This window comes from Eutrigla gurnardus, assembly GCF_963514095.1.
Source record: "Eutrigla gurnardus genome assembly, chromosome: 10".
In the NCBI taxonomy this organism is placed as follows: domain Eukaryota; kingdom Metazoa; phylum Chordata; class Actinopteri; order Perciformes; family Triglidae; genus Eutrigla; species Eutrigla gurnardus.
This window is the reverse complement of record NC_139924.1, coordinates 16,883,322-16,910,510: the sequence shown is the minus strand read 5'-3', so window position 1 is coordinate 16,910,510 and position 27,189 is coordinate 16,883,322. Positions and strand designations below refer to the sequence as shown.

Below are 27,189 nucleotides of genomic sequence, written 5' to 3'. Positions count from 1 at the left end.
TACGATTCACCATGGCAACCGGAAGAGCTTTATTAGATATTACTGAGTGTTTATGTAGAAAACGAGCTAATCCTGAGAAAGCGGAGCAACGTAACTGCAGCAAAGTAGCGATAGTTAGCGTGGCAGACAATTACTGCCCGATCTAATGTGTATAACTGAATGAAACAGTCTATTGATCTAAAGGTAATAAGTCTTTATTTTCAGCCTTGAACAGCGACACTGTGGTGTAATGGTTAGCAACGCCGCCCACGGCGCAGGTGACAGGGGTTCAACTCCCGTAGTTCACAAAGTAGAGCAATGAATGAATAATCGCTTTCATTGGGTGTAATCCCCCCAGGCACAGAAAGAAAGTGGTGTCAGTTGAAAATTAAGCATAAGAATATTGCGCAAATACGTTGACTAAGGCATATGATTTTAATCATATTTCACATATCAAACAGTAAATATAAGCAGATATTTCAACACAGAAATGTACTTAAACATTTCATAAATCTCCCGTTCGCAAAAACACTACCACCGCAAAGAATCTGGTTGCGGATTATGTCCGCGATATGAAATGTTGAAAATGTCGGAGAATATTGTTTAGATAATATCTAACGTGATTGGAAGGAAAGGTAATCAAAATTGTCTCCCAACGCAAAGCTACTAGAATCACTTTTATTTCCATATCGATTAGGTTGACGATGAAAGGACGGCACATTTTTCTAGAGTTGGTTCAGATTCCGGAAAAAGGCGGAGACATGTAGGGAGAAACTCAGGGTTTGTTGAAGCAAACCTGCTAGCGAGCAGGTTAGGTTCACGGAGTATGTTACCCGGGTAACTGACTCAGATTTATGCTGAACTGGCTTTGTGAAACCGAAAAACCAGAGTTTCCCTCATCTCAGGGTTAACTAACTCAAGGTTTTCACTAAACCTGCTTTGTGAAACGGACCCCTGGTGTTTTGGTCTCTAGCTCTCATCAACCTGTACCAGAATATCAGAAAACTGTGTTCAGTTAAAAAGAAATCCACCTGCTGAGCACCAAAGAGCAGACACACACAGTTAGAGATAAGCTGTTGAAGAAAGTGGAACATCTCGCATCTCTTTAAAGATGGTGGAGATCAAACCAGAACTAAAGAGTAAAATGTTGGTGTTGATTTGTCTGCTGGATGTCTAACTAGGCAACAACTTTCTCCATAAAACTTTCTGAGCTGATAATATGCCAGATGTTGTGTTTGCGGCTTGTTCCACTGGCCCAAAGTGGCCAACAAATCAATTATCTATTTCCACTCCAATTGAAACTTCTTTTTTATTATTTTATTTTTGAAAAGCTCATTATTTTACAGAACAGAAACAATTAACAACAGATTAAGTAATATGGTATTGGTGGCTTCGAAATACATATTTATATATATTTTAACTAAGAATTTTAAAATTCTTCATGGATATCTAAAAATGACGTCTGATAATTATTTCAAGCAAAGGACATAAACTTCAAGCAGTAGAGCATCAAAACATTCAGCATGGCTTCCTTCAAAATATTAACAACAATGGACTTATGATTAGCTTTCTTCAATGATATAACTCTCACCAATATTCTCATCTCGTTTTCATACCAAGAATATCATTGACAGACTGATCACAGACAAGAAGAGCAAGATACAATCTCTGATGCTACACTGTTTGTCTCTGTGAGAGCCGAGCAGTCCCATCTGGATCTGGACCGTGGAGATCTCACTCTGTCTCCTGGGCTCCCGCCCCTTCACTCAGCAAGTCTTCGGCTCCACCAAGGTGATTTAGCCCAATCATTTCCTCTCCTCTTGGTTTCAACCCTCTGCTGACCTGGTGAGGCGTGAAAGAAAATGTCTTCAGGTAACAAAATGATGACATTTGCCTTTTTATTCCTGTTGCTTTCACGCTATCATCAGTGGAACAACTGCATTTTCCAGATGTTTCAAATTAAAAGTACTATTTAAGAGAGGAGTGAACCACTAGCCATGCTTTTAATGTGGAACATCAGTGTTAAGTGTGATACATGCAGCTTCTTTTCCCCGCAGTATTAAACACATATCAAATTCTTGTCCCAAAGTATATTAAACACAGAATTTTCTTCCACTGATGTGTACAGTACCTTGTAAAACACGGCAGCACTGAACACCACCATCAGCACCAGGACAACCAGTCTGATGATCAGATGTGTGACAGAGTCTGAAATAGATTCCCAATCATCACATAATTTCATACAGCAGCTGAAGATGCTTTATTAAAATGATTTACTGTGCTGCAGTTTTTAGGCCCTTTTCACAGCAGCCATTTTGACATGGCGTTGCAGGGTTAAGGTGTAATTAACTGACATTGATTATGGCCCTGTTCCATTTAGGTGCATCAGGGCCCTATTGTGCACGTTAGCTCACTGGAATGGCTGACACTAAATAGAAGGGCATTTCAAATTGGCTGCTGTGAAAAGGGCCTATTAGCTCTCTAGCCTGAAACTGACATTAGCAGAGCACATGTCCCCCAATGAATGTGTGTTTGGTGACTCGCTAAACAAGCTAAGGTGCAGGGCAAGATGTGTTCATGTTGGTTCTTTAGAATGAAGGCTAATGTGGTTGTTGTTCAGAGTTTCTAGCTACGGTGTTGTGTCGATGCAGTGTGTGTGAGGTATGATAGTGTTGACGTTACTGCCTTGTGCAAATGTGGTTTATTTCACTGAAGGTGCACTTCTCATCCTCTGTCATATTTAAAGAGCCCTTGGTAAAGTGATCCACTCTATAGTCTTGGACAAAAATCACAAATCAGCAAACTGCTGGTTTTCTGAATGGAAGTGAAGACTTGTGATTAACACTAAATGTGTTGCCATGCAACACAGTGGCATGACAGTATGTGAAACTAAATTTAATCTATTGGTTTCATGCTGAGTGACAGGAATTGTCCTTTTTTTCACGTTGCTCTGCAGCACTTTTTTTTCTGTCTAGACAACATTACACATCAAAAAAAAGTTTGGTTCAGGCAACAAAACCTCTTAGTTAGATTTAGGAAAACTAACATCAGACAGATAATACTAGTCTGCATGTGTTGTCAGTGTCACATTCCCTTTTTTGACTGGATTGTCTGTGAAGTTACCTGAGACAGTGAGAAGGAGCGGCTGGCTCTCAGATGACAACATATGGGAGAAAACATGGAGGTGATAAACACAGCGGTACTCCCCTTGATGGGTGGAGCCTGCACCAGGGAACAGGAAATGAGCAGAGTGATTGACAGCTGGCAGGGTGAAGTTGTGTGCTGTAGCTGAGGTGGTCAAATTAAGCTGGAAGGAGCCTCCTGGGAGCTGTGGCAAGATGGTGCAGCTGATGGCGAATAGGGACCCCAGGAGCACCTGATATCTGTGCTGCGTGGCCTCAGAGAACCCGTCAGTGAGCGTAACAACGGAGATGTTCGGCTGAGCCAGGAACTCTATTAACACAGATGAGAAGTTAAAAGGTATTTTCCATATTTTTCAAACTGGCCCCCTATTTTCCTATGTTTTTGTGTTTAAGTGAGTAACAGGGATGAGAGTGGTTAAATTGGTCTACGGCTGCAATGTCATCGCTCAGACCCCACCATCAAAGTTTGTATATCTCGTGGGGGGCATTTGAGGGTTTTGGCAACAAAACCAGTTGGTGATTTTGAGGACAAATATCCTGGTTGGGCTTAAAATAAGTATGTAAACTTAAAACATAACACTAACATAACTTTAAAATAACTCTTTGGTACATGAACACCAGCTTTGAACAGCAGTCGTCTGGTTGAAAGTCCTGAGCGTAGCATATTCATACGTTAACATTGCAGTCAGTGAAAACTACATGGCGTGAAATGGAATGTGTACTCTTGTGTTGCCGGAAGACAATGGTGGAAACGTGAGTGAGAGAGAGGAGTGGTGGTGTTGTCAGAGTTGGAGCACAGAAAGCACAGATTTGTGGTTCTAAAAGATTTTCCATGTTATGGCTTAACACTTGCCGATTTCAACAATGTGGATGTGATACAAAAAATTAATGAATAAGGATTCCTTTTAAAGTTGTTTGCCATTTATAGCATTACCTGAGCATGTGACCTCCCAACAGTTAGAGGAATTACCACTCCATAGTAATGCACATTGCCTAAGTGCAGATTCAGACTGACCACAGGAAGAAGAAACCATCCATGAAGGGCAGGAAAGTTCGTCTCTTCTTTCTATTGAAAGAGCAGAGCCACAGTCCAGCTGTCTACACACTACAGCTGCAAGCATCTGGTCCCACTTATAAAAGGATTCAGCCAATGGCTTCCATTCTCCACGATACTTCATCTCAAGTTTACCGACACAGTGGTTGGTTCCACCAACCAACCGGACATCATCAGCCTCTGAACACATACAAGAGAGTAATTAGTAAGTGAAGCAAAGTAAGTTAGGCTCAAAGTTAAGCAGAATCAAAGCTGCAGCTCCTCTTCTACCTGAGCAGGTGAGTCCAACAGCTTTGCCAGGTGAGCAGGTGTTTCTATCTGAGCCTGAGCTTCTACAGTTCAGGAGACCAGACTCATTGCCTCCACACTGGAACTCTTTGGTCCACGTTGGAGCCTCCCCTTCTCCATAGAGCGCCCCCTGGAGGACTGAAGGAGCCCCACAGCCAAGCTCCCTGCAGACCACCTGTGCATCCAGCTGGTCAAAGTCATCGTCACACACTGAGGACCACGACTGGTTAGACTGGTTGGACTTCACCTCCAGTCTGCCTGAACACAGACTAGTCCCATTCACCAGCCTGACAGAGTCTGACGATAGCCAGCAACAGAAATAATTAAACAATTTTCAGGTTTATTTATTCTCTACAATCAGTTAGTGAACTGATGCATAGCAGACAATCTCAATCTCAATCCTCTTTTCTGCTGTCTTCTCCCATGGTGTCTGCTTAGGCTATCTTACTCAACGCTGCAGGGCTTACCCTTGATGATTCTGTACATTTCTTTAGACAAAAACATATGTGAAATGTGAATGTGTGTGCATTCTATAGCTGATTTATTTACTGGTGTTTGTTACCTGAGCACTTGATCATCAAGATGTACGGAGACCATTCTGTAGCCGTGCTTAACATGCACTCCCTAAGTGAAGACTTGGATTGAAGACAAGTTGATCTAATCATCCATACAGTAAAGTAATCATTTCTTTTTTTCCGCCTTATTGAAACAACAGAGCCACAGTCCAGTTGTCGACATATTTTGTCTGCTGTGTTCATATTCCACTCAGGCATTCTTGCATCCACAGGCCTCTGCTCTCCCTGTAGATTCATCATCAGTTTACCAGCACATCGGCTGGATCCTCCCACCAACTGGATATTATCTGGCTCTGAGCAGACAGGATTCATTGGTTAAAACAGATAAAGTCACATTTACAGACCCTTTTAAAGTCATCCAGACAATTTAGAAGCTTTAAATATTGAACTAAAAAAGTTACCAGCATCAAAATGTGTGGTAGTTCCATGTTCAGTTGTCAGAATTGATATTCCAAGAGCGGACTCAAGTTATACACAATTCTGACAGGATGACGACCGTTTCAGAGCAACAGGGTGTTTCAGTTTAATGTGTGATCGTATTAACTGGTGACTTTCAGCCGAATGCATCCGTGGTTGCTCATATTTCCTTAGTCCACAGAGGAGTGTGTAATTAAAATTGATTAAGGCTTTTGCAACGACACATACATGTTCTCTTGGTGTTTCAGCAGCTGTCACTACAGGCAACCACGAACGCATTTGGCTGAGACTCACCAGTTAACACAGTCACTCCTACCCTGGTGGCGTCTATGGCTGTGTAACCCAGGTGACAGGTTATTCCTTTTTTTCCTCCCCGTTAAATCAAGTCAAAGTCGGCTTTAGGGCCAGTTCTCGCGTGGTCCATGTGGGCCAATCGGTTGTGACGCTGGTTGGTAACGTCACGGGGTCACGTGGGGGGGCGCGACCAACCGCGTTTAAGTATAGAACCGCGGTGTTCAGTCTCGGTAAGAGCGGTGGGGAAGCTGCAGGAGAGACGCACTACAGGTCGGGTAAAACTATTTCAACCGCTGCGTTCTCATTTTTATGATGGCTGACAGTTAAGCGATCTGTTAATTTATAGGAGCCTCTTGCCTGGCCGAGATTTGCCGTGCGGAAATCCGAATGAGTGAGCGTAGCTTGTACGGAGACTGGTGAGTCCAATTGTTTGTAGCATTAACCTAGCCAACGCCATTCATTTTAATAGACGCGGTTAGCGCTGGGTTGCTAAACATGCCTGGTTTCTCCAAAACTAAAGCTGAGTCCTGGAATGAATGAATTGTGTTAGTGTATTGCTGCAATTTAATTCATGTGTTTTTAAGATTTTGAATCATGGCATTTGTAGCTACTGATATTATATGGTTGGATCATGGCTGCTAAATGATATTGTAAATGTCGTTTATGATTTGCAAATGATGTTTATTTATTTCCCTATTGGTAAGTAACTTACCCTAGTGCTACTAGTTTGGATTGAATTATGTGCGCACTGGATTACTATTTATTGATGTATATTGTACGTATGAACTGTGGTCCTGTTCTTCAGGCCAGGTTCTGGAATGATGGCGAGCTAAGGAGCAGGCCTAGAGCCTACAGCTGGAGAAGATTGCAGCCCCCCCTCCTGCCAGGCCGAGGGGGCTCCCTGTAGCCTACATCGAACTCTCACCCCAACTCTCACACACACACTTTGTCCCATACACTCCCTCACCTATACCTCCCCCTGGATTCAACTTAAACCCAGACGTGGGTTTTTCATGAACTGTGGGTGGGCAGCCGGGTTGTGACCTGTTAGTAGTGAGCAGAACATTGGGGGTCTTGTCTTTCTGAATTTTTGTCTATATGCAATGGATAGTAGCTATTGATTAATTGGAGTTGGCCGTCCATAATAAGTGTACACACATTTTTCCACTGTACAATATGTGCACTATTACTGTTGTTGTTTGTCTTATGGTTGGTGTGAAATATATTTCTTCTAAAAAGCAAACCTCAGCCTCTCGTTTACTCCCTCCCAGAGCGTAGCCTAGCTTTCTGATTGCGGGTCTATTGTGATGCTGTATTGCGGGTACTAGTCCTGTCCTCAAGTTTATTTACTGTGGGGGCTACAGCTGCAAACCACTAAATGTATTGAGTACCATTGGACTGTTAGTAGTGAAATTTTTAAAACTAAGGTCAAAACTCTGAGTCAGTGTCATGGCATCATGTTATAGCACACCGTTCTGGAAAGTAATTTGTTTAGGTTGCATCTTTGGTGGATAATGATCTTGTATAGCTTGACAAGCTATTGCACTCCACCATACTTCCATAACCAAACTGTGTGCACACACTTAACGTATGCCATCATTGTAAAAAGGGTCTACAAAAATGTAAAAACCCTAATCCTAAAACATAGCTAAGCTCCAGCACCTCCTCCTACTTCTACCTGAGCAGGTGAGTCCAACAGCTTTGCCAGGTGAGCAGGTGTTTCTATCTGAGCCTGAGCTTCTACAGTCCAGGAGGGCAGACTCATTGCCTCCACACTGGAACTCTTTGGTCCACACTGGAGCCTCCACTTCTCCATAGAGTCCCCCTTTGAATACTGAAGGAGCCCCACAGCCAAGATCCCTGCAGACCACTTCTGCATCCTGCAGGTAAAAGTCATCGTCACACACTGAGGACCACGTCTGGTTGGACTGGTTAGACTTCACCTCCAGTCTGCCTGAACACAGACTAGTCCCATTCACCAGCCTGACAGAGTCTGAAAGAGGAAGAGAGAGTGAGAAAGACGAAGGAAGACTGAACAACTTGCAGACATAGAGGTTGAATTTGAAGTAAAATAAATGTTACACATCAATGAAGGGATTCTTCGGTGTATGCCTGTTCGGTGAGTAGAGTTTTTGTTGAGGTTGTGAGAGGTGTTCATTCAGTAACTTTCTGTTTGTCAGTACATATCTGTGAGCACTCTTCCTTGTCCTGCATTTGACATATACTTGACCAAATTTTGAGACATTCTGAGTGACTGTGTATCAATTGTACTGGAGATGAGTGGAAGCAGGCCAATTCAGTGACTGCTGTAAGAGGAATATCAGTATGGAAGGTTTGAAGCCATGAGCCTTCGTTATGAAGCGTGTTGATGTGTTTTTGTTTTGTGGTTACTAATGTTGTTACCTGAGCAGAGTATCTCCAAACTGGAACGAAAACCTATGGACCTTTTTTTTATACAATGTATCTGTAGATGTCCAGTCTCGATACAGGAAGGTATGGCAGGTAAGGGCCCTAAGACTCGTTGGTATCTTGCTGTGACAGAAACCACAGAACCACAGTTCAGATGGCTACAAACTGCATTTGCTAACTTCAGGTCCCAGTTATCCTTGTCCACTTCTGTCCAAACTCCCTGCTGCTTCACCAGCATTTTACCAGAACAGTGACTGGATCCTCCAGACAACAGGATCTCATCAATCCCTGAGCACATGTAAGAGAGTAATTAATAAAATAATCAATAGTAGAATTCTCATTTTGTATGTGTTCTCTGTTTACCTTTGAAAGTATCATTTTCTTCTGCCTGGAGACGTGGGAGGTAACGGGAAGGGTATCCTAAACAAAAGAAAGAATGAGGATCATGATTGTCTTACTCTGGGCAGGGTTGCAAAAGGTTTTTTTTTTTTTTTTATGGAACTATGACGAAACAGAGAACATACTAACTAGTGGCTCAAACTGACCGGATTCAATTCAAAATACTTCATTATTTAATGAAGAAGCCAAATGGTTTAGTTGGGTTGGTTCTTGCCCCACCAGGATAAGGTCAGGTTGCTTGGAGGACTTTGTATTTGGCTCCAATTTCTTCTATTGGAGAAACATTCCGAGACGATTCCTTTAAAGGAGAATATATCACCCTCCTTTTCAGGTTTGTGCTTGTATTTTAGATTTTCAAAACACCATGTCTGTCTGAATAACTATTCACCCTATGGGCCCTAGTTTCGTGGCGCAGCGCAGGGCGGCGCAGGGTGGCGGAGCCGGCGCAATGCAAGTTTCGACCCGCGCAGCCTTGCGCACGGTCAGTTTGGTGGATCGCCTGCGCCAAGATGGTTGTGGTGGCGCAGCAGGGGGAGGCGTCACACATTCAGCTTGGCGTAGCGGAAGTTTCGTGGCAAAAAGCCTCGCCGAGACTGCATTGAAAGCTTGCCAGCTCCAACCTGGTCTACTCTCGGCGCAAGGCGTAAATAAAGTCCATTCATTCAATGCGAATCACAGCTGGCGGAGTGGAAGTTTGGCTGACGGCGCGCAGTGCGCACACGTCACTAAGACCTCACAGGTTTCCACAGTTCCAGGCACATTTAAATGCAATAAATAATCACAACAACCACTATTTAATGCAACTAATTGAATCAACACGTGAATTTATATCTATATAGATTGTCCCGTCACATCTGACGTCAGATCAAAGGCGGATGGCACGCGTAACGGAAACTCAGCCTCTCGGACCAAAACATCTCCCTCTCTCTCTCCTGTTTTTTATAATATCGGCATTGTTATTATTATGATACGCGCGCACAGCGCGTGATGCGCGTGGTGGGAGCGGCGGCGCTGCTTCTGTCATCGGGTTGTCAAGTGACGGAACTTGCACTGAACCTCCCCTAACGCATTAAAGGAGAGGAGAGGAGAGGAGCTCATTTGATTGGTGAAGATCTGAATCGGCTGTATTAATCCCAGTCCACGCCTCGTCTCCTCCTGGTCTCCCACTCACGCCTTCTTCTCCTCCCTCTTTCCCACTTGCGCGGGTGGGCGAGACGGGAGGTGTGCCTGCGCGAGCCTGCGCGGTGCACGAAACTTGCAAAGTCCAGGCGGACACACCCCGTCGGCCCGGCGCAGGTGCGCTGAAAGCTGACTGCGCCTGGTCTACGAAACTAGGGCCCCATGTCTCGGTTTTAGCACCTGTCTCTTCAAGCCTCAAAAATAACATGCAATGCCTAATTAAATGACCCCCAAAGTGCCTCTTTCTTTTAACAGGGTCAAAATAAATTAAATGCCATGCTGTTTTATTTGACTTTATTAACTCTTAATAAATAGTAACAGTAAAACAACAAAAAATAGTGAAATGTTGTTCCTACTCTAGAATGGACTTACGGTAATAGCACTCAAAAATATAGTTTACATATTATTGTTATTGTGTAAGTTTTATTAACACACAAATCATGTAAAAATGAAATCCTAATACAATAATAATGAATCGTTGAGTAATTGTTTTGGGCTTTTACACTTTTAACAGCAAGGACTCATTCTCACACATTTAATTTCACTTCATAGATTATGCCTAGTATAATTAAATGTCATGACAACAGAAGGTCCGTTTTGTTGCTCAGCCTGCATGAAAAAGTTATTCGTTCTTCTTTGATTATCATTTCAACCCCAATATTGAAATAGCCTAATATTAACTGACAATATAAAGGGTTTATTGATTTGATTGAGTTGTAATTGAACAGCCTATTTTTCATCATATCACATCATATGATATATATTTTATAGCACGTAAAGTTTCAACACCGTCACATTTATCATAGACATAAAAGAAAAAAACAAATAGAATACAAATAACAATTGAATTTTCAAAATTAGTTAAAAGAATTTACAAGATTAGTCAAACATTTGCACTCAAATAAACAGTTTACACTCGTGAATCCTGCATGTAATGGAATTTATCATGGACTTGAATACATTCAGAGATACCAGACTGGAGTTTGAGCTCTGACTGCAAAATGTTACTTGGAGCAGAAAATCTAAAAGCTTTCTTCCCCATTTGTGTTCTGACCTTAGGAAAAGTAAAATGATAAAAGTCCTGAGAGCGGAGACTGTAAGCCCTATTATTCAAAATTAAAAGGGATGATAAATAAGATGGAATCATCATAAGAATAGCCTTGTAATTCAGCACATACCAATGGCCGATCCGGCGCACATATAAGGATGGCCAATTTACATTCCTATATTAGACACAATGATGAGTTAGAGCTCCACAGTTTGTAATAAACCTCAGAGCACCATGATACACACTATCCAGCATGTGGAGGCATTCATATATAACCATATCACCATAATCAATAATTGGAAGAAAGGTTGACTCCACCAGTTTCTGTTTCACCCTAAAGAAAAAGACTTATTTCTAAAATAAAATCCAAGTAAAAGCTTCAGCTTCTTAACAGTATACTGAATATGTGCCTTAAAAGACAAGTGGTCATCAATCAAGAACCCCAGATATTTAAAAGTAGATACAAGTTCAATTTGTTGACCATTCCTGTTGACAGTGACAGACTTGATCTTACTGATTTAGAATTAGTGAACAACATAAGTTTTGTTTGATCTGCATTTAGAACAAGTTGCAGATGGCAGAGTTGTTCTTGCTCTATTAAGTGCATTTTGCAGATATGCAAACACTTGGCATGGCTGCAAAGCAATATATAACTGTTGCTGTGTAACAGAGCAGGAAACATATATGCATATACACATATGCACATAAAATACATAGCTACACATGCATACACATACATATATGCATTCCCACACAAGCATACATAAACTGCACTACACTTGCATGTCTATGCATATTCTGCATTAGTGCCCATTCAGAGAAAAGAAGAAGAAAAAAGGACGAGATTATATTATTTACATTGTTTTATTCACGGCAATAATTTAAACAATTAAACCAGAGTCCTACCTGAGCTCCAGAGTGACAGAACCACAATCAGCACTCTGTGATCCATGTCCACTCAGTTTGTTTGCCTTTTCATGTGTCTTGTCAAGGACAGATGTGCACAAAGATCTTGGAGCCCTTATGAAACTCAGGAGTGACAACTTATCAGCTCTGCTGTTCTGTGTAGTTTCCTGTCTATCTTTTAATCTTCTCATCCGGCTTCGTGTGGTTTCTCAGGAAGATACCAATTAAAATCATATGCTGTACTCTTTAAAATGACTTACTGGGACTGGACTTTGTGTCAGCTAAATTGTGAGATTGTCTCTTCCATTTGGGAAGGGGAAAATATTACAATTTGAACTTAACACCATGTAAAGTTGTAATTTAGATTTAGAATGCATTTTAAAATCCAGTCCAGACACCACAGTAAATCAGTCAACTTTTAATTTGCTATGATGTCTAACACAAAAGGAAAATGTTTGCTACGTTTAGCAATTTGTCATCATGTTCTCTAATCAACAGTCTGAGCAATGGAACTCCTGTTTTTGAACTGCGGTTGAGTTGATCAGTGGGTAGAATGGGTTGTCCTTATTATATATTAACAAGTCATACTGATCAAGCAATAAAATAAAGCGTAACATTTTGTATTAAAGTTTATACCCAAACAAACAAAACAACATAACTACGTCTACACTAGTGATCAAATATTATTTTTTATTTGTGATCAAGCACATACATTTGTTCTGGAGAAGAAGAAAAACATTATAGATATAACACATCAGAGATGTAAAGATTACATTTAGCATATACAGCCTTTCAACATTTTTTCGACAAATTTCTTTTTCAGTGGATCTGACATTGAAGACAACCGCTGTCTAAAATCTTTCCTTATGTTTACATCTGAATGTGAAACGAGCTCCTTGGAGGTACTCCTCTTTCCTGGAACCATCAAGAAGTCCTTAACCTCCATTCTTCTCTCGTCCTGACTTCTGGAAAGACATCACAGCCACTGTGGGTTATTAGTGATCCAGTAACTGGCCTCTTCTATCCAAATATATCACACCAATACTCTCAGTGAAAAAGCCAGCCTTCCTCTGAATAAAGATAGTACCTTAGAGCTGAAGCAGAGGGCAGCAATGAGTAACATCATACCCAGCAGAAGGACAATGAGACGGATGATCAACTCGGTCAGAGAAGCTGAAACAAAAAATATTTTTTTTAATTAAAATTAAAAAAACATACATTGTTAACATTAAAATAATTGTCAGGAACTGAATGTACATTTTTGTAGAATAAAAAAAAACACAGATGCCATTAAAATATCTTAAATGGTTGTTTTGTGATACTGACAACTGTCATGCTCACTCTTTAATTTGAAGCTCTCACTGAATGTGGACTGCAGCTTCATCTCATCAACAGGCTTTGTGAGTGATGGAAGCAGTGAGAAACAAGAACGAGACCGCCAAAAAAACATGGCACACTCTATGAAGGTACATGTTTCCTGACTGACATCTACTGCAAGACACACTTGACCTTTTGACCCTTGTGTCAATTGTCTTGTTGTGGATCAAATGCCCTTTCGGGACCAAGTGCAATCATTTAATACAGCCCGAATTAAGTGATTGGAGAGCCATATTGCCTGTCTTCCACCAGCTACTATGTTTAGTAGGACTCCATATTGGGGTATATAAATAACATATTTCATAATTAAAGCTGCATGTTGAGAGTTCCAATGTTCTTTGTGTTTGACTAAGATCAACTGTGATGTTACCTGAGACAGTGAGACTCAGTGGCTGGCTCTCAGCAGAGAAGTTATGGGAGAAAACATGGAGGTGATAAATACAGCGGTACTCCCCTCGGTGGGTGGAGTCGGTACTAGAGAACAGGAAATGAGCAGAGTGATTGGCAGCTGGCAGGGTGTAGTTCTGTGCTGTGTTGGAGGTGGTGAAGATGAGCTGGAAGGAGCCTCCTGGATACTGTGGTTCGGTAGAGCATTTGATGGTGAAGTCAGAGCCCATGAGCACCCGAAGCCCCTGCTGCTTGGCCTTGGAGACCCCGTCAGTGGAGGGAGAGAGGGAGATGTTTGGCTGAACCAGCAAATCTGATAGCAAAAAGGGAGATTATTTTCCAAACTAAGCTGTGAAAATAGAGCCCAGAGAACTGAAAGCACACATTTTTAAAGGAATTCATCCTCAATGACAATTGTGAAAAAAAAGCTTGATTTAATCCCTCCTGTCTAAAAAGGGATAGTGACAGTGGACACATACATTATTCATACATCAGGAACAAGACAAGACTATTTAAGACGTTGGTGGTCAGTATTACCTGAGCATATCACTTCACAGCCAGAATAGCTTTCGTTAACATGAGTCGTTATTACACACTCCAACAGTGTAGATGCTGACTGGACACAGGAGGACTTGATCCACCACACAAGTCTCTCTGACAAACTGTCTGCTATATCTGTTGAAACAGCTGAACCACAATCCAGTTGTCTACAGATTGCAGCTGCAGACTTCTGGTCCCATTCAGAATCCCAGTCAACCACTGGTCTCCACTCTCCCTGGTTTTTCATCTCCAGTCTACCAGCGCAGCGGCTGGCCTCTCCCACCAACCTGATATTGTTTGGACCTGAGCAGAGTCGGGAGAATTCTTAGTAGATGAAGTAAGAGAGTACGTCAAATTACAGCTGTAGGTCCTCTTTTACCTAAACAGATGAGTCCAACTTGTGAGCAGGTGTCTCTAGTCGATGCTGAGCTTCTACAGTCCAGGAGAGCAGACTCATTGCCTCCACACTGGAACTCATTGGCCCATACTTGAGCCTCCAGGTCTCCATAGAGTGCACCCTGGAGGACTGAAGGAGCCCCACAGCCAAGCTCCCTGCAGACCACCTGTGCATCCAGCTGGTCAAAGTCATCTTCACACACTGAGGACCACGACTGGTTAGACTGGTTCGGCTTCACCTCCAGTCTGCCTGAACAACGGCTAGTCCCATTCACCAGCCTGACATAGTCTATATGGCGTGAAATGGAATGTTAGTTAACAAAATGTTCTGTACTCTTGTGTTGCCGGAAGACAATGGTGTAAACGTGAGTGAGTGAGAGGAGTGGTGGTGTTGTCAGAGTTGGAGCACAGAAAGCACAGATTTGTGGTTCTAAAAGATTTTCCAGGTTATGGCTTAACACTTGCCGATTTCAACAATGTGGATGTGATACAACAAATTAATGAATAAGGATTCCTGTTAAAGTTGTTTGCCATTTATAGCATTACCTGAGCATGTGACCTCCCAACACTTAGAGGAACGACCACTCCATAGTAATGCACATTGCCTAAGTGCAGATTCAGACTGACCACAGGAATATGAGACCATCCATGAAGGGCAGGAAAGTTCGTCTCTTCTTTCTATTGAAAGAGCAGAGCCACAGTCCAGCTGTCTACACACTACAGCTGCAAGCATCTGGTCCCACTTATAAAAGGATTCAGCCAATGGCTTCCATTCTCCAAGATACTTCATCTCAAGTTTACCGACACAGTGGTTGGTTCCACCAACCAACCGGACATCATCAGCCTCTGAACACATACAAGAGAGTAATTAGTAAGTGAAGCAAAGTAAGTTAGGCTCAAAGTTAAGCAGAATCAAAGCTGCAGCTCCTCTTCTACCTGAGCAGGTGAGTCCAACAGCTTTGCCAGGTGAGCAGGTGTTTCTATCTGAGCCTGAGCTTCTACAGTTCAGGAGACCAGACTCATTGCCTCCACACTGGAACTCTTTGGTCCACGTTGGAGCCTCCCCTTCTCCATAGAGCGCCCCCTGGAGGACTGAAGGAGCCCCACAGCCAAGCTCCCTGCAGACCACCTGTGCATCCAGCTGGTCAAAGTCAGCTTCACACACTGAGGACCACGACTGGTTAGACTGGTTGGACTTCACCTCCAGTCTGACTGAACACAGACTAGTCCCATTCACCAGCCTGACAGAGTCTGACGATAGCCAGCAACAGAAATAATTAAACAATTTTCAGGTTTATTTATTCTCTACAATCAGTTAGTGAGCTCATGCATAGCAGACAATCTCAATCCTCTTTTCTGCTGTCTTCTCCCACGGTGTCTGCTTAGGCTATATAACACTGCAGAGCTTACCCTTGATGATTCTGTACATTTTTGCAGCTTGTTCCACTGGCCCAAAGTGGCCAACAAATCAATTATGGTTCGTTTTTTAATCTATTTCCACTCCAATTGAAACTTCTTTTTTATTATTTTATTTTTGAAAAGCTCATTATTTTACAGAACAGAAACAATTAACAACAGATTAAGTAATATGGTATTGGTGGCTTCGAATACATATTTATATATATTTTAACTAAGAATTTTAAAATTCTTCATGGATATCTAAAAATGACGTCTGATAATTATTTCAAGCAAAGGACATAAACTTCAAGCAGTAGAGCATCAAAACATTCAGCATGGCTTCCTTGTTGAAATATTAACAACAATGGACTTATGATTAGCTTTCTTCAATGATATAACTCTCACCAATATTCTCATCTCGTTTTCATACCAAGAATATCATTGACAGACTGATCACAGACAAGAAGAGCAAGATACAATCTCTGATGCTACACTGTTTGTCTCTGTGAGAGCCGAGCAGTCCCATCTGGATATGGACCGTGGAGATCTCACTCTGTCTCCTGGGCTCCCGCCCCTTCACTCAGCAAGTCTTCGGCTCCACCAAGGTGATTTAGCCCAATCATTTCCTCTCGTCTTGGTTTCAACCCTCTGCTGACCTGGTGAGGCGTGAAAGAAAATGTCTTCAGGTAACAAAATGATGACATTTGCCTTTTTATTCCTGTTGCTTTCACGCTATCGTCAGTGGAACAACTGCATTTTCCAGATGTTTCAAATTAAAAGTACTATTTAAGAGAGGAGTGAACCACTAGCCATGCTTTTAATGTGGAACATCAGTGTTAAGTGTGATACATGCAGCTTCTTTTCCCCACAGTATTAAACACATATCAAATTCTTGTCCCAAAGTATATTAAACACAGAATTTTCTTCCACTGATGTGTACAGTACCTTGTAAAACACGGCAGCACTGAACACCACCATCAGCACCAGGACAACCAGTCTGATGATCAGATGTGTGACAGAGTCTGAAATAGATTCCCAATCATCACATAATTTCATACAGCAGCTGAAGATGCTTTATTAAAATGATTTACTGTGCTGCAGTTTTTAGGCCCTTTTCACAGCAGCCATTTTGACATGGCGTTGCAGGGTACACACAGGTGTAATTAACTGACATTGATTATGGCCCTGTTCCATTTAGGTGCATCAGGGCCCTATTGTGCACGTTAGCTCACTGGATTGGCTGACACTAAATAGAAGGGCATTTCAAATTGGCTGCTGTGAAAAGGGCCTATTAGCTCTCTAGCCTGAAACTGACATTAGCAGCACTTATCCCCCAATGAATGTGTGTTTGGTGACTCGCTAAACAAGCTAAGGTGCAGGGCAAGATGTGTTCATGTTGGTTCTTTAGAATGAAGGCTAATGTGGTTGTTGTTCAGAGTTTCTAGCTACGGTGTTGTGTCGATGCAGTGTGTGTGAGGTATGATAGTGTTGACGTTACTGCCTTATGCAAATGTGGTTTATTTCACTGAAGGTGCACTTCTCATCCTCTGTCATATTTAAAGAGCCCTTGGTAAAGTGATCCACTCTATAGTCTTGGACAAAAATCACAAATCAGCAAACTGCTGGTTTTCTGAATGGAAGTGAAGACTTGTGATTAACACTAAATGTGTTGCCGTGCAACACAGTGGCATGACAGTATGTGAAACTAAATTTAATCTATTGGTTTCATGCTGAGTGACAGGAATTGTCCTTTTTTTCACGTTGCTCTGCAGCACTTTTTTTTCTGTCTAGACAACATTACACATCAAAAAAAAGTTTGGTTCAGGCAACAAAACCTCTTAGTTAGATTTAGGAAAACTGACATCAGACAGATAATACTAGTCTGCATGTGTTGTCAGTGTCACATTCCCTTTTTTGACTGGATTGTCTGTGAAGTTACCTGAGACAGTGAGAAGGAGCGGCTGGCTCTCAGATGACAACATATGGGAGAAAACATGGAGGTGATAAACACAGCGGTACTCCCCTTGATGGGTGGAGCCTGCACCAGGGAACAGGAAATGAGCAGAGTGATTGACAGCTGGCAGGGTGAAGTTGTGTGCTGTAGCTGAGGTGGTCAAATTAAGCTGGAAGGAGCCTCCTGGGAGCTGTGGCAAGATGGTGCAGCTGATGGCGAATAGGGACCCCAGGAGCACCTGATATCTGTGCTGCGTGGCCTCAGAGAACCCGTCAGTGAGCGTAACAACGGAGATGTTCGGCTGAGCCAGGAACTCTATTAACACAGATGAGAAGTTAAAAGGTATTTTCCATATTTTTCAAACTGGCCCCCTATTTTCCTATGTTTTTGTGTTTAAGTGAGTAACAGGGATGAGAGTGGTTAAATTGGTCTACGGCTGCAATGTCATCGCTCAGACCCCACCATCAAAGTTTGTATATCTCGTGGGGGGCATTTGAGGGTTTTGGCAACAAAACCAGTTGGTGATTTTGAGGACAAATATCCTGGTTGGGCTTAAAATAAGTATGTAAACTTAAAACATAACACTAACATAACTTTAAAATAACTCTTTGGTACATGAACACCAGCTGTGAACAGCAGTCGTCTGGTTGAAAGTCCTGAGCGTAGCATATTCATACGTTAACATTGCAGTCAGTGAAAACTACATGGCGTGAAATGGAATGTTAGTTAACAAAATGTTCTGTACTCTTGTGTTGCCGGAAGACAATGGTGGAAACGTGAGTGAGTGAGAGGAGTGGTGGTGTTGTCAGAGTTGGAGCACAGAAAGCACAGATTTGTGGTTCTAAAAGATTTTCCATGTTATGGCTTAACACTTGCCGATTTCAACAATGTGGATGTGATACAAAAAATTAATGAATAAGGATTCCTTTTAAAGTTGTTTGCCATTTATAGCATTACCTGAGCATGTGACCTCCCAACAGTTAGAGGAATTACCACTCCATAGTAATGCACATTGCCTAAGTGCAGATTCAGACTGACCACAGGAAGAAGAAACCATCCATGAAGGGCGGGAAAGTTCGTCTCTTCTTTCTATTGAAAGAGCAGAGCCACAGTCCAGCTGTCTACACACTACAGCTGCAAGCATCTGGTCCCACTTATAAAAGGATTCAGCCAATGGCTTCCATTCTCCACGATACTTCATCTCAAGTTTACCGACACAGTGGTTGGTTCCACCAACCAACCGGACATCATCAGCCTCTGAACACATACAAGAGAGTAATTAGTAAGTGAAGCAAAGTAAGTTAGGCTCAAAGTTAAGCAGAATCAAAGCTGCAGCTCCTCTTCTACCTGAGCAGGTGAGTCCAACAGCTTTGCCAGGTGAGCAGGTGTTTCTATCTGAGCCTGAGCTTCTACAGTTCAGGAGACCAGACTCATTGCCTCCACACTGGAACTCTTTGGTCCACGTTGGAGCCTCCCCTTCTCCATAGAGCGCCCCCTGGAGGACTGAAGGAGCCCCACAGCCAAGCTCCCTGCAGACCACCTGTGCATCCAGCTGGTCAAAGTCAGCTTCACACACTGAGGACCACGACTGGTTAGACTGGTTGGACTTCACCTCCAGTCTGCCTGAACACAGACTAGTCCCATTCACCAGCCTGACAGAGTCTGACGATAGCCAGCAACAGAAATAATTAAACAATTTTCAGGTTTATTTATTCTCTACAATCAGTTAGTGAGCTCATGCATAGCAGACAATCTCAATCCTCTTTTCTGCTGTCTTCTCCCATGGTGTCTGCTTAGGCTATCTTACTCAACGCTGCAGAGCTTACCCTTGATGATTCTGTACATTTCTTTAGACAAAAACATATGTGAAATGTGAATGTGTGTGCATTCTATAGCTGATTTATTTACTGGTGTTTGTTACCTGAGCACTTGATCATCAAGATGTACAGAGACATTTCTGCAGTCTTTCTTAACATGCACTCCCTAAGTGAAGACTTGGATTGAAGACAAGTTGATCTAATCATCCATACATTAAAGTAATAATTTATTTGTTTCCGCCTTATTGAAACAACAGAGCCACAGTCCAGTTGTCGACATATTATGTCTGCTGTGTTCATATTCCACTCAGGCATTGTTGCATCCACAGGTCTCCACTCTCCCTGTAGATTCATCATCAGTTTACCAGCACATCGGCTGGATCCTCCCACCAACTGGATATTATCTGGCTCTAAGCAGACAGGATTCATTGGTTAAAACAGATAAAGTCACATTTACAGACCCTTTTAAAGTCATCCAGACAATTTAGAAGCTTTGAACATTGAACTAAAAAAGTTACCAGCATCAAAATGTGTGGTAGTTCCATGTTCAGTTGTCAGAATTGATATTCCAAGAGCGGACTCAAGTTATACACAATTCTGACAGGATGACGACCGTTTCAGAGCAACAGGGTGTTTCAGTTTAATTTGTGATCGTATTAACTGGTGACTTTCAGCCGAATGCATCCGTGGTTGCTCATATTTCCTTAGTTGTAATAGATAATAAACACAGAGGAATGTGTAATTAAAATTGATTAAGGCTTTTGCAACGACACATACATGTTCTCTTGGTATTTCAGCAGCTGTCACTACAGGCAACCACGGACGCATTTGGCTGAGACTCACCAGTTAACACAGTCACTCCTACCCTGGTGGCGTCTATGGCTGCAAACCACTAAATGTATTGAGTACCATTGGACTGTTAGTAGTGACATTTTTAAAACTAAGGTCAAAACTCTGAGTCAATGTCATGGTATCATGTTATAGCACACCGTTCTGGAAAGTAATTTGTTTAGGTTGCATCTTCGGTGGATAATGATCTTGTATAGCTTGACAAGCTATTGCACTCCACCATACTTCCATAACCAAACTGTGTGCACACACTTAACGTATGTCATCATTGTAAAAAGGGTCTATAGAAATTTAAAAACCCTAATCCTAAAACATAGCTAAGCTCCAGCTCCTCCTCCTACTTCTACCTGAGCAGGTGAGTCCAACAGCTTTGCCAGGTGAGCAGGTGTTACTATCTGAGCCTGAGCTTCTACAGTCCAGGAGGGCAGACTCATTGCCTCCACACTGGAACTCTTTGGTCCACGTTGGAGCCTCCCCTTCTCCATAGAGCGCCCCCTGGAGGACTGAAGGAGCCCCACAGCCAAGCTCCCTGCAGACCACCTGTGCATCCAGCTGGTCAAAGTCAGCTTCACACACTGAGGACCACGACTGGTTAGACTGGTTGGACTTCACCTCCAGTCTGCCTGAACACAGACTAGTCCCATTCACCAGCCTGACAGAGTCTGACGATAGCCAGCAACAGAAATAATTAAACAATTTTCAGGTTTATTTATTCTCTACAATCAGTTAGTGAGCTCATGCATAGCAGACAATCTCAATCCTCTTTTCTGCTGTCTTCTCCCATGGTGTCTGCTTAGGCTATCTTACTCAACGCTGCAGAGCTTACCCTTGATGATTCTGTACATTTCTTTAGACAAAAACATATGTGAAATGTGAATGTGTGTGCATTCTATAGCTGATTTATTTACTGGTGTTTGTTACCTGAGCACTTGATCATCAAGATGTACAGAGACATTTCTGCAGTCTTTCTTAACATGCACTCCCTAAGTGAAGACTTGGATTGAAGACAAGTTGATCTAATCATCCATACATTAAAGTAATAATTTATTTGTTTCCGCCTTATTGAAACAACAGAGCCACAGTCCAGTTGTCGACATATTATGTCTGCTGTGTTCATATTCCACTCAGGCATTGTTGCATCCACAGGTCTCCACTCTCCCTGTAGATTCATCATCAGTTTACCAGCACATCGGCTGGATCCTCCCACCAACTGGATATTATCTGGCTCTAAGCAGACAGGATTCATTGGTTAAAACAGATAAAGTCACATTTACAGACCCTTTTAAAGTCATCCAGACAATTTAGAAGCTTTAAACATTGAACTAAAAAAGTTACCAGCATCAAAATGTGTGGTAGTTCCATGTTCAGTTGTCAGAATTGATATTCCAAGAGCGGACTCAAGTTATACACAATTCTGACAGGATGACGACCGTTTCAGAGCAACAGGGTGTTTCAGTTTAATGTGTGATCGTATTAACTGGTGACTTTCAGCCGAATGCATCCGTGGTTGCTCATATTTCCTTAGTTGTAATAGATAATAAACACAGAGGAGTGTGTAATTAAAATTGATTAAGGCTTTTGCAACGACACATACATGTTCTCTTGGTATTTCAGCAGCTGTCACTACAGGCAACCACGGACGCATTTGGCTGAGACTCACCAGTTAACACAGTCACTCCTACCCTGGTGGCGTCTATGGCTGCAAACCACTAAATGTATTGAGTACCATTGGACTGTTAGTAGTGACATTTTTAAAACTAAGGTCAAAACTCTGAGTCAATGTCATGGTATCATGTTATAGCACACCGTTCTGGAAAGTAATTTGTTTAGGTTGCATCTTCGGTGGATAATGATCTTGTATAGCTTGACAAGCTATTGCACTCCACCATACTTCCATAACCAAACTGTGTGCACACACTTAACGTATGTCATCATTGTAAAAAGGGTCTATAGAAATTTAAAAACCCTAATCCTAAAACATAGCTAAGCTCCAGCTCCTCCTCCTACTTCTACCTGAGCAGGTGAGTCCAACAGCTTTGCCAGGTGAGCAGGTGTTACTATCTGAGCCTGAGCTTCTACAGTCCAGGAGGGCAGACTCATTGCCTCCACACTGGAACTCTTTGGTCCACACTGGAGCCTCCACTTCTCCATAGAGTCCCCCTTTGAATACCGAAGGAGCCCCACAGCCAAGATCCCTGCAGACCACTTCTGCATCCTGCAGGTAAAAGTCATCGTCACACACTGAGGACCACGTCTGGTTGGACTGGTTAGACTTCACCTCCAGTCTGCCTGAACACAGACTAGTCCCATTCACCAGCCTGACAGAGTCTGAAAGAGGAAGAGAGAGTGAGAAAGACGAAGGAAGACAGAACAACTTGAAGACATAGGGCCCTAGTTTCGTAGACCAGCGCAGGGCGGCGCAGGGTGGCGCAGCCGGCGCAGTGCAAGTTTCGACCCGCGCAGCCTTGCGCACCGTCAGTTTGGCAGTTTGGTGGATCGCCTGCGCCAAGATGGGTGTGGCGGCGCAGCAGGGGGAGGCGTCACAGATTCAGCTTGGCGTAGCGGAAGTTTCGTGGCAAAAAGCCTCGCCGAGACTGCGCTGAAAGCTCGCCAGCTCCGACCTGGTCTACTTTCGGCGCAAGGCGCAAGGCGTAAATAAAGTCCATTGATTCAATGCGAATCACAGCTGGCGGAGTGGAAGTTTGGCTGACGGCGCGCAGTGCGTACACGTCACCGAGACCTCACAGGCAGGTTTCCACAGTTCCAGGCACATTTAAATGCAATAAATAATCACAACAAACACTATTTAATGCAACTCATTGAATCAACACGTGAATTTATATCTATATAGATTGTCCCGTCACATCTGACGTCAGATCAAAGGCGGATGGCACGCGTAACGGAAACTCAGCCTCTCGGACCAAAACATCTCCCTCTCTCTCTCCTGTTTTTTATAATATGGGCATTTTTATTATTATGATACGCGCGCACAGCGCGTGATGAGCGTTGTGGGAACGCCGGCGCTGCTTCTGTCATCGGGTTGTCAAGTGACGGAACTTACACTGAACCTCCCCTAACGCATTAAAGGAGAGGAGAGGAGCTCATTTGATTGGTGAAGATCTGAATCGGCTGTATTAATCCCAGTCCACGCCTCGTCTCCTCCTCGTCTCCCACTCACGCCTTCTTCTCCTCCCTCTTTCCCACTTGCGCCGGTGGGCGAGACGGGAGGTGTGCCTCCGCGAGCCTGCGCGGTGCACGAAACTTGCAAAGTCCAGGCGGACACACCCCGTCGGCGCGGCGCAGGTGCGCTGAAAGCTGACTGCGCCTGGTCTACGAAACTAGGGCCCATAGAGTTAAACGTTACACATCAATGAAGGGATTCTTCAGTGTATGCCTGTTTGGTGAGTAGAGTTTTTGTTGAGGTTGTGAGAGGTGTTCATTCAGTAACTTTCTGTTTGTCAGTACATCTGTGAGCACTCTTCCTTGTCCTGCATTTGACATATACTTGACCAAATTTTGAGACATTCTGAGTGACTGTGTATCAATTGTACTGGAGATGAGTGGAAGCAGGCCAATTCAGTGACTGCTGTAAGAGGAATATCAGTATAGAAGGTTTGAAGCCATGAGCCTTCGTTATGAAGCGTGTTGATGTGTTTTTGTTTTGTGGTTACTAATGTTGTTACCTGAGCAGAGTATCTCCAATCTGGAAGGAAAACTTATGGACCTTTTTTTAAAACATTTTATCAGTCCATCTTTAGACTTAAGACAGGAAGGTATGGCAAGTAAGGGCCCAAAGACTTGTTGGTATGTTGTTGTGACAGAAACCACAGAACCACAGTTCAGATGGCTACAAACTACATTTGCTAACTTCAGGTCCCAGTTATCCTTGTCCACTTCTGTCCAAACTCCCTGCTGCTTCACCAGCATTTTACCAGAACAGTGACTGGATCCTCCAGACAACAGGATATCATCAATCCCTGAGCACAGGTAAGAGAGTAATTAATAAAATAATCAATAGTAGAATTCTCATTTTGTATATGTTCTCTGTTTACCTTTGAAAGTATCATTTGCTTCTGCCTGGAGACGTGGGAGATAACGGTAAGGGTAAGGGTATCCTAAATACAAGAAAGAATGAGGATCATGATTGTCTTACTCTGGACAGGTCTTGCAGAAAGGTTGCAGTAGAAGCACTCCTTCAGTTTTTTATTTTTTTATGGAACTATGACAAAACAGAGAACATACTAACTAGTGGCTCAAACTTCAATCTGACCGGATTCAATTCAAAATACTTCATTATTTAATGCAGGGGCCAAATGGGTTGGTTGGGCTTTCTTGCTAGACCCCACCAGGATCAGGTCAGGTTGCTTGGAGGACTTTGTATTTGGCTCCAATCTCTTCAATTGGAGAAACATTCCGAGACGATTCCTTTAAAGGAGAATATATCACCCTCCTTTTCAGGTTTGTGATTGTATTTTTAAAACATCATGTTGTCTGTCTGAATAACTTTATTCACCCCATGTCTCGGTTTTAGCACCTGTCTCTTCAAGCCTCAAAAATAACATGCAATGCCTAATTAAATGACCCCCAAAGTGCCTCTTTCTTTTAACGGTGTCAAAATAAATTAAGGACTCATTCTCACACATTTAATTTCACTTCATAGATTATGCCTACAATAATAAAATGTCATGACAACAGAAGGTCCGTTTTCTTGCTCAGCCTGCATAAAAAAGTTAATTTGTTCTTTAAGTACTTTGATCATCATTTCAACCCCAATATTGAAATAGCCTAATATTAACTGACAATATAAAGGGTTTATTGATTTGATTGAGTTGTAATTGAACAGCCTTTTTTTCATCATTTAACGTCATATGATATATATTTTATAACACGTAAAGTTTCAACACATTGTCACATTTATCATAGACAAAAAAGAAACAAACAAATAGAATACAAATAACAATTGAATTTTCAAAATTAGTTAAAAGAATTTACAAGATTAGTCAAACATTTGCACTCAAATAAACAGTTTACACTCCTGAATCCTGGATGTAATGGAATTTATCATGGACTTGAATACATTCAGAGATACCAGACTTTGGAGTTTGAGCTCTGACTGCAAAATGTTCCATGTACTCGGAGCAGAAAATCTAAAAGCTTTCTTCCCCATTTCTGTTCTGACCTTAGGAAAAGTAAAATGATAAAAGTCCTGAGAGCGGAGACTGTAAGCCCTATTATTCAAAATTAAAAGGGATGATAAATAGGATGGAATCATCCCAAGAATAGCCTTATAAATCAGCACATACCAATGGCCGATCCGGCGCACATAAAAGGATGGCCAATTTACATTCCTATATAAGACACAATGATGAGTTACACAGTTTGTAATAAACCTCAGTCAGAGCCCCATGATACACACTATCCAGCATGTGGAGGCATTCATATATAACCATATAACCATAATCAATAATTGGAAGAAAGGTTGACTCCACCAGCTTCTGTTTCACCCTAAAAGAAAAGCAAGACTTATTTCTAAAATAAAATCCAAGTAAAAGCTTCAGCTTCTTAACAGCATACTGAATATGTGCCTTAAAAGACAAGTGGTCATCAATCAAGAATCCCAGATATTTAAAAGTAGATACAAGTTCATTTTGTTGACCATTCCTGGTGTCAATGACAGACTTGATTTAGAATGAGAGAAAAACATAAGTTTTGTTTTATCTGCATTTAGAACAAGTTGCAGTTGGCAGAGTTGTTCTTGTACTCTATTAAGTGCATTTTGCAGATATGCAAACACTTCTGCAGGCATGGGTGCAAAGCAATATATGACTGTTGCTGTGTAACAGAGCAGGAAACACATGCATCTGCACATATCCACATAAAATACATAGCTACACATGCATACACATACATATATGCATTGCCACACAAGCATACATAAACTGCACTACACTTGCATGTCTATGCATATTCTGCATTAGTGCCCATTCAGAGAAAAGAAGAAGAAAAAAGGACGAGATTATATTATTTACATTGTTTTATTCAGGGCAATAATTTAAAGAATTAAACCAGAGTCCTACCTGAGCTCCAGAGTGACAGAACCACAATCAGCACTCTGTGATCCATGTCCACTCAGTTTGTTTGCCTTTTCATGTGTCTTGTCAAGGACAGATGTGCACAAAGATCTTGGAGCCCTTTTGAAACTCAGGAGTGACAACTTATCAGATCTGCTGTTCTGTGCAGTTTCCTGTCTATCTTTTAATCTTCTCATCCGGCTTCGTGTGGATTCTCATGAAGATACCAATTAAAATCATATGCTGTACTCTTTAAAATGACTTACTGGGACTGGACTTTGTGTCAGCTAAATTGTGAGATTGTCTCTTCCATTTGGGAAGGGGAAAATATTACAATTTGAACTTAACACCATGTAAAGTTGTAATTTAGATTTAGAATGCATTTTAAAATCCAGTCCAGACACCACAGTAAATCAGTCAACTTTTAATTTGCTATGATGTCTAACACAAAAGGAAAATGTTTGCTACGTTTAGCAATTTGTCATCATGTTCTCTAATCAACAGTCTGAGCAATGGAACTCCTGTTTTTGAACTGCGGTTGAGTTGATCAGTGGGTAGAATGGGTTGTCCTTATTATATATTAACAAGTCATACTGATCAAGCAATAAAATAAAGCGTAACATTTTGTATTAAAGTTTATACCCAAACAAACAAAACAACATAACTACGTCTACACTAGTGATCAAATATTATTTTTTATTTGTGATCA

The 27,189-nt window shown here is 42.0% G+C and overlaps 2 protein-coding genes across 4 annotated transcripts; both read right to left on the bottom strand.

Moving 5' to 3' along the window:
• Positions 1 to 1,389: 1,389 nt before the first annotated feature.
• Positions 1,390 to 8,416, bottom strand: LOC311019552 (scavenger receptor cysteine-rich type 1 protein M130-like). Of its 2 annotated transcripts, none has more exons than XM_084019078.1 (8): positions 8,154 to 8,416; positions 7,429 to 7,743; positions 5,027 to 5,332; positions 4,447 to 4,761; positions 4,057 to 4,356; positions 3,103 to 3,432; positions 2,111 to 2,187; positions 1,390 to 1,821 (listed from the first exon to the last, which is right to left on the bottom strand). In XM_084019078.1, exons 1-8 carry the CDS (start codon positions 8,395 to 8,397, stop codon positions 1,714 to 1,716), a joined length of 1,995 nt encoding a protein of 664 aa, XP_083875204.1. In that variant the 5' UTR covers positions 8,398 to 8,416; the 3' UTR covers positions 1,390 to 1,713. The 2 variants fall into 2 exon arrangements, with proteins under 2 accessions (XP_083875204.1, XP_083875205.1); XM_084019079.1 differs by having other exon boundaries at positions 1,787 to 1,821; positions 2,111 to 2,162.
• Positions 8,417 to 15,791: 7,375 nt separating this feature from the next.
• LOC311019550 (scavenger receptor cysteine-rich type 1 protein M160-like) lies at positions 15,792 to 26,605 on the bottom strand. 2 transcript variants are annotated; one of them, XM_084019075.1, is made up of 12 exons: positions 26,487 to 26,605; positions 24,462 to 24,524; positions 24,093 to 24,386; positions 22,423 to 22,737; positions 21,331 to 21,636; positions 20,757 to 21,071; positions 19,665 to 19,970; positions 19,091 to 19,405; positions 18,701 to 19,000; positions 17,729 to 18,058; positions 16,735 to 16,811; positions 15,792 to 16,445 (listed from the first exon to the last, which is right to left on the bottom strand). In XM_084019075.1, exons 1-12 carry the CDS (start codon positions 26,530 to 26,532, stop codon positions 16,338 to 16,340), a joined length of 2,775 nt encoding a protein of 924 aa, XP_083875201.1. In that variant the 5' UTR covers positions 26,533 to 26,605; the 3' UTR covers positions 15,792 to 16,337. The 2 variants fall into 2 exon arrangements, with proteins under 2 accessions (XP_083875201.1, XP_083875202.1); XM_084019076.1 differs by having other exon boundaries at positions 18,782 to 19,000.
• Positions 26,606 to 27,189: the final 584 nt, after the last annotated feature.

Excerpts from the sequence above, each read along its gene's own strand:
- LOC311019552 (XM_084019078.1), bottom strand. The coding sequence starts at position 8,397 with ATGCTGGTGAAGCAGCAGGGAGTTTGGACAGAAGTGGACAAGGATAAC. Across the intron at positions 4,357-4,446 it reads TGTTGGACTCACCTGCTCAG|AGGCTGATGATGTCCGGTTG; the intron begins GTAGAAGAGGAG and ends GTATGTGTTCAG. Across the intron at positions 1,822-2,110 it reads GTGCTGCCGTGTTTTACAAG|GTCAGCAGAGGGTTGAAACC; the intron begins GTACTGTACACA and ends ACGCCTCACCAG.
- LOC311019550 (XM_084019075.1), bottom strand. The coding sequence starts at position 26,532 with ATGGATCACAGAGTGCTGATTGTGGTTCTGTCACTCTGGAGCTCAG. Across the intron at positions 24,525-26,486 it reads TCTGTCACTCTGGAGCTCAG|GATACCCTTACCCTTACCGT; the intron begins GTAGGACTCTGG and ends TCTTGTATTTAG. Across the intron at positions 19,971-20,756 it reads TGTTGGACTCACCTGCTCAG|AGCCAGATAATATCCAGTTG; the intron begins GTAGAAGTAGGA and ends CTGTCTGCTTAG.